The sequence below is a fragment of the Prionailurus viverrinus genome, chromosome E2 (genome assembly GCF_022837055.1).
Source record: "Prionailurus viverrinus isolate Anna chromosome E2, UM_Priviv_1.0, whole genome shotgun sequence".
NCBI classification, from domain to species: domain Eukaryota; kingdom Metazoa; phylum Chordata; class Mammalia; order Carnivora; family Felidae; genus Prionailurus; species Prionailurus viverrinus.
Genome location: NC_062575.1, coordinates 3,049,776 through 3,056,707, shown reverse-complemented (window position 1 = coordinate 3,056,707; position 6,932 = coordinate 3,049,776). Strand labels below are relative to the sequence as shown.

General features: G+C 43.7%; 1 protein-coding gene across 1 annotated transcript; it reads left to right on the top strand.

The window, feature by feature from the left end:
• Positions 1 to 3,992: 3,992 nt before the first annotated feature.
• On the top strand, positions 3,993 to 4,900 carry LOC125152495 (vomeronasal type-1 receptor 1-like). Its single transcript, XM_047834501.1, is given in 2 exon segments — positions 3,993 to 4,461; positions 4,464 to 4,900. Coding segments are annotated over 2 exon segments (906 nt in total).
• Positions 4,901 to 6,932: the final 2,032 nt, after the last annotated feature.

Sequence of the window (6,932 nt, the reverse complement as noted above, 5' to 3'; positions counted from 1 at the left end):
TGTGCTGACATGTTGACAACAGCAAGCCTGATGTGGGGCTTGAACTCATGAACTGTGAGATCATGACCTGAGTTGAGGTTGGATGCTCAACTGACTGAGCCACTCAGGTGCCCCTCTACATATCCTTTAGAATATGCTACTCCAACAGCTTTTTAAAAAAATTCAGTATTCTTCAGGTGCCTGGGTGACTCAGTTTGTTAATCTGACTCTTGATTTTAGCTCAGGTCATGATCTCACGGTTCATGAGATCTAGCCCTGTGTCAGGCTCTGCACTGACAGTGTGGAACCTGATTGGGATTCTCTCTCTCCCTCTCTCTCTCTGACCCTCTCCCTCCCTCTCAAAGTAAATAATAAACACAAGAGAAAATTCAGTATTCTTTTTTTCACTTGCACCTACAGACTTTAATTCAATGTTTTTTTTTTCAAATATATGTAAATACATTGCTTAATTAAATATGGCCTGGTTTTCTGTTGCCCCTACCATAAATTATTCATGCCTTATTGACCCTATATAGAACTCAATTTTGGTTGAATATTAAAAATTTATTTATTTTTAATTTTTTTCAAATTTATTAAAAAATTTTTTTTCATTTATTTATTTTTGAGAGAGTGAGACAGAGCACAAGCAAGGGAGGGGCAGAGAGAGAAGGAGACACAGAATCTGAAGCAGGCTTCAGGCTCTGAGCAAGTGTTCAGCACAGAGCCTGACACGGGGCCTGAACCCACAAACTGCAAGATCATGACCTGAGCCGAAGTTGGTCACTTAACTGAGCCACACAGGTGCCCCTAAAATTTATTTATTATTTAATTTACATCCAAGTTAGTTTGTATATGGTACAACAATGATTTCAGGAGTAGATGCCACTTACCCATTTAGCCCATCCCCCCTCCCACAAACTTTTAGCAAACTTTATTTTTCAGAGCAGTTTTAGGTGCACAGCAAAACCAAGAGGAAGGTACAGAGATTTCCCATACATCCCTTGACCCTATTTATGCCCCCGTACATTGACAAATCTCAGTCCTGACTCCCTCCCACTTGTGTTGTATTTGTTGTTGCCGTTGTTGAAATTGGCAAGCTTATTCTAAAATTGTTAAAATGCAAAAAAAAAAAATAGAATATCCAAACCGATCTTGAAAAGCAACTAATTGACTTGCCATAATTAACGTTCATAGGATTGAGGGCCATCTTCTCATCTATCTTGTGAATTTTCTCTTTAATGTTTTGCCCAATTTTCTATTTGCTTTATGGCCTTTTCCTTGATTTTAAAGAATCTCATGCTACCCTACCATCTGTCCTACATATTACTTCTCCCTGAATCTTGTGTGTACATCTGGGAATACTTCTTCCCAGGGCAAAGTCTGAAAATAAAGAACAGCCTGGTTGACTGATGAGAGACGAGGGAGCAGTGCCCTCTGGATGATTTGGGAAGCAGGTCACAACCTCCTGTGGAGGTACATGGACATTGGGGCTGCCCATGGATTCTGAGGCAGGATAGACTAGCTTCAAGGGGGGTATTCTCCAGGAGTAAAAGACATGGGGCCATAAATGGTAAGAATTGTGGTATTTAAGTTAGAGGAGAGACTAAGTACCAGATCAAAGAGAGATGCTCAGTATGAGCCAATTGTGGTGTTGGCCCAATTCTGGAAACACGAGAGCACTGAGGAAAATACCCATTTGGAGATATTATGAAAGAGACCCTTGACCCAGCCTTGAGTTTCAATTCTACTATGGATGGCAATGCTGACTCTGAACTTAGATTTTTCCACAGGGAACATAGAAACAGCTACTCTTCAGGAACTTCCCATCAGTTACCAAAAATTACCATTAATTACCAGAAGTGGCTTGTAAAGACTTGCAGTGGGGATAAAATCCTCTCATTAGAGATGCCCCAGACTCTCCATGCAGACAGTGTCACCTAGACTACACATGACATGGTAATGGCATCTCTGTGGGGAGATCAGGTCTAGGGGCCCTATAACTATGGCTCATCCTGGTTGACACTTCTCTGCACAAAGCTCTGGAGCAAAGACAAGCCAGGTGAGTGCTTCTTTATGTTCAGTCTCAGGGCAATAACCAGGAGACAAGGAGTCTGCAATAGGACAAGAATTCAAAACTGGGTTTGTGTAGTAAGGTTGTAGAGGTGCTCTGGTTGGGCTGGTGACTAGTGCATATGTGCTGGGGAGTGTCCCTGGGTGGGACTACAGTGGGGAGATTCACTGCAGATCTCTGTGTGCTAGGGTCCCTGCCAAGGAGAGAGAAAGAAGATGGGGATCTCGTTGGGCTCTGAGCCAAGCTTTGGATGAGCAGAGCCACTGACCTTAGCCATGTTCAAAAGTCTGCTAATTTTCTCAGACCTAACAGATTTTTAGGCTTGTGTGTATATACAAGTAGAAACTTCACGTGTAGAGCTTAGGTTATAACTTCAAAATCCTGACATTAATAAGATCCGCTGACACACACATTCATGTACAAACAGATATTCCGAGAGAAAAACAGTCTGTGGTGTAATGATATTATGATTTAATGACCCTATTTTTTTTTCTTTCTGAAATCCTACTGCTAGAGGATGCAATTGCCTCTTTTATTCCTCCTGAGATTTTTGGGACGTCAGTTTTTTGGTTTTGTTCTGTATTGTGTGTGTGTGTGTGTGTGGCATCAAGAGAGAAAAAATGTTAGATGAATTGTATTTAATTTTCAAGTCTCAGAAGTAGTTTGGAGGAACATACCTGATCTGTTCTTCCCATTTAACATAGTAATACATTTTCTTCATATCCCTGGTAGTGGTAGATACTCAAAACAAGGGAAAAAATACTACCTACCATAATCAAAATTTCTACTCTTACCACTTTTAAAAAAATTATTTAATGTTTATTTATTTTGGAGAGAGAGAGAGAGACAGAGTATGGGCAGGGGAGGGACAGAGAGAGAGGGAGACACAGAATCTGAAACAGGCTCCAGGCTCTGAGCTGTCAGCACAGAGCCCAATGTGGGGCTCAAACTCACAAACCACGAGATCATGACATGAGCCAAGGTCAGACACTTAACCAACTGAGCTACCCAGGCACCCTGTCTACTTTTTTTTTTTTAATTTTTTTTAAACGTTTATTTATTTTTGAGACAGGGAGAGACAGCATGAATGGGGGAGGGTCAGAGAGAGAGGGAGACACAGAATGTGAAGCAGGCTCCAGGCTCCGAGCTGTCAGCACAGAGCCTGATGCGGGGCTCGAACTCACGGACCGCGAGATCATGACCTGAGCCGAAGTCGGATGCTTAACCGACTGAGCCACCCAGGCGCCCCACCCTGTCTACTTTTAACACTATATGGGAACTAACTTTCCTCTGGTCACTGTGATCAACACTTGACATGGAAATCACATTGTGTGTTCACTCTGAGGACATTTTAGGGTCATATTGTATATTCAGAAGGCTACTGATTTTTTTCCTTCTGTCTAATCACTCTGATGAATAACATTAAGAGTTCTCGAAAGCTGACAGTTGATTTTCTTGCAATTTTAATGAGTTATATTATCTTATACATTTGAACATGGGTTTGCATTTTCCTACTTCATTATCTTAGGTTAATGAATTGTGGTGACAGGATAATTGTGAACTCTAAAAGGGGTACAGTGTGCCTGTCTCCTCTCACTCATTTATTCACTAAATGTATATTTATTTAACACTTTTTGTGGGTCAATCACATTTTTTTTTAAACAAGGCAGGCATGGTGCTTAGATTCATGGCAACTTACATTTTGGCGAAGAGTCAGATTATAAAAGTAAATAGAAATACAAAGTAATAACATGGAATTGTGAATTGGTGTCCATGACATGCTCTCAAGGTTGAGTTGCCTGTAGGATATGACTGTGTCTCCCTTTTCAGAAGGAGAAAAGGCCCAGGATCCCTTCATGAGGTCATGTACGTATAAGAAGAGTCCTTATGGCAGCACTAACACAGCCTGCTGTTCACTCCAGACCGCCCTGAAGCATTCACCATGTCTTTTCAGAACAATGTCCAAAGAACCACAGGGGAAGTGGCTCTGACAACCATCTTGCTTTTCCAGATGGGCATTGGGACTCTGGCCAATGTCACCCTCTTCTTCTTTAATGTCTCTCCAATCTTGTGTGGACACAAGCAGAGGCTCCCCAACACCATTCTCACCCACAAGGCTGTAGCCAATCTCTTAGTTCTTCTCTCTGCTGGGATTCCCCAGAAGATGGCGGCTTTTGTTTTGAGGAAGCCCCTGTCCAGTCTTGGGTGTAAATTTGTATATTATGTACAGAGAATAGCTCGCAGCACCACCATGTGCTGCACCTGTGTCCTGAGCACCCATCAGTTCTTCATACTCATCCCAGAGAGGGAGGTGTGGACGATGCTCAGAGGAAGAGCCCCCAAGATCATTGATCCTTCCTGCTGTATCTGCTGGATGTTCAGTGTCTTAATGAATATCTATGTTCCTGTGAAGTCACTGGTTCACAGGACACAGGAAACAGTAGTGACATCCTCGGGAAGTGGTTCTGCTCGTCCTCCACTCTGAGTGCAGGCACTGTCATCCTGTGGTTTGTCTCCGATGCCATGTTTATTGGTCTCATGATCTGGTCCAGTGGCTCCATGGCGCTGTTCCTGTACAGGCACCACCAGAGAATGCAGTATATTCACACCCCCAATGGCTACCGCAAATGTTCCCCAGAGACCAGAGCTGCCCACACCGTCCTGATGCTGGTGGCCACCTTTGTGAACTTTTATGCGCTGAATTCCATTTTTGTGTTTTATGTCGCTGCCTTTTTAGATTTCCGTCTATGGTTGATAGAGACTTCTAATATTTTGGCTTTATGTTTCCCCACTGTTAGCCCCTTCTTGCTGATCCTTCGGGATTCTGGGGTTCCTAGGTCCCACTCTTGAGTTGTTAGAAATCAAATGTAAATATGCAGAAGACAGCTTTGATAACTACCATGATCACTGTATTCAGTGACCATTTACTCAGCACTGTTTTTTTTACATAATATTCACAGTGATCTTAAAGGGTGACTTTGATACTGGGGTTGCACCAAGAGACCTCAAAGTCAATCTGCAAATTATGAGCTTGAAACGGACACACAAAGTTGTTGAGGAAACATGTCTCCCCCTTGACCACTGCAGCTGCTGAAACGAATCTGTTTTCTTCAGGAGTATTCGAAGTGTTTCTGCAAATTTTATCTCAGTGTGGGCATGCCGGACACACTGGCATACATTGGTACATAAATCCAATATTTATGTAGATAAATACAACTCCATGGAGGGCAGAGACTTTATTTCATGGGTGCAGGTAAGAAACCTGGCAGATGGAGGAGTTTTCTATGTGACTTTCTTACTGTATTTCACTCCTGTTTCCCTAATATGCTGTAGTATTACACAGAAAATCAATGTTGTCCAATGGGTTGCTTTGCCTTTGAACCTTGCAGATTTTCTTTACATGGTTGAGTTCATTGATCAGATAAACAAAGTAGGAGTGCCTGGGTGGCTCAGTCGGTTGAGCATCGGACTTCAGCTGAGGTAATGATCTCGCAATTCATGAGTTCGAGCCCTGAGTCGGGCTCTTTGCTGACAGCTCAGAGCCTGGAGCCTGCTTCAGATTCTGTGTCTCCCTCTCTCTCTGCCCGTCCACTGCTTGGACTCTGTCTCTTCAAAAATAAATAAACATTAAATACACTTAAAAAAAGATAAAGTAATATTGAGGGTTAAAGCTACCATTTGTAGATTTGTCATTCAGATTTTTTTTTTTTTCAACGTTTATTTATTTTTGGGACAGAGAGATACAGAGCATGAACGGGCGAGGGGCAGAGAGAGAGGGAGACACAGAATCGGAAACAGGCTCCAGGCTCTGAGCCATCAGCCCAGAGCCTGACGCGGGGCTCGAACTCACCAACCGTGAGATCGTGACCTGGCTGAAGTCGGACGCTTAACCGACTGCGCCACCCAGGCGCCCCTGTCATTCAGATTTTTTAGTTTACCACTGAAATATAGAAACTGGGGACTTAATTTTGTCTTTGTCCCATCTGCTTTTTTCTTTGTTTTTCCTTTTGCCTCTTTTTGGGATGTCTGATATTTCTTTTTTTTTTTTTTTTTCTTCTCAACGCTTTTATTTATTTCTGGGACAGAGAGAGACAGAGCATGAATGGGGGAGGGGCAGAGAGAGAGGGAGACACAGAATCGGAAACAGGCTCCAGGCTCTGAGCCATCAGCCCAGAGCCTGACGCGGGGCTCGAACTCACGGACCGCGAGATCGTGACCTGGCTGAAGTCGGACGCTTAACCGACTGCGCCACCCAGGCGCCCCAAGAGGGGATGTCTGATGTTTCTAATAGTCCCTTTTAAAAATTAGTGGTGACAGGGAGCCTGGGTGGCTCAGTTGGTTAAGCGTCCAATGTGAGTTCGAGCCCCATGTTGGGTTCTGCTCTGACAGCACAGAGCCTGCTTGGGATCTTCTGTCTCCCTTTCTCCCTGCCCCCTCCCACTTTCACTTTCTATCTCTCTCAAAAATAAAGATTGAAAAATTAATGGTGTTAAGGTATAACTAATTTTAGTGGTTGTTGTAGCTGTTTTAAATTTTTTTTTAATGTTTATTTTTGAGAGAGAGAGAGACAGAGTGTGAGCAGGGGAGGGGCAGAGAGAGAGGGAGACACAGAATCAGAAGCGGGCTCCAGGCTCCGAGCTGTCAGCACAGAGCCTGATGCGGGGCTCGAACTCACAGACCGCAAGATCATGACCTGAGCTGAAGTCGGCCGCCTCAACCAACAGGCGCCCCGTGTTGTAGCTGTTTTAAAGCGGCTTTCCAGGGCACCTGCGTGGTTAGGTCATTAAGTGTCCAGCTTCAGCTCAGGTCATGATCTCACAGTCCGTGAGTTCGAGCCCCGTGTCAGGCTCCGTGCTGACAGCTCAGAGCCTGGAGCCTGTTT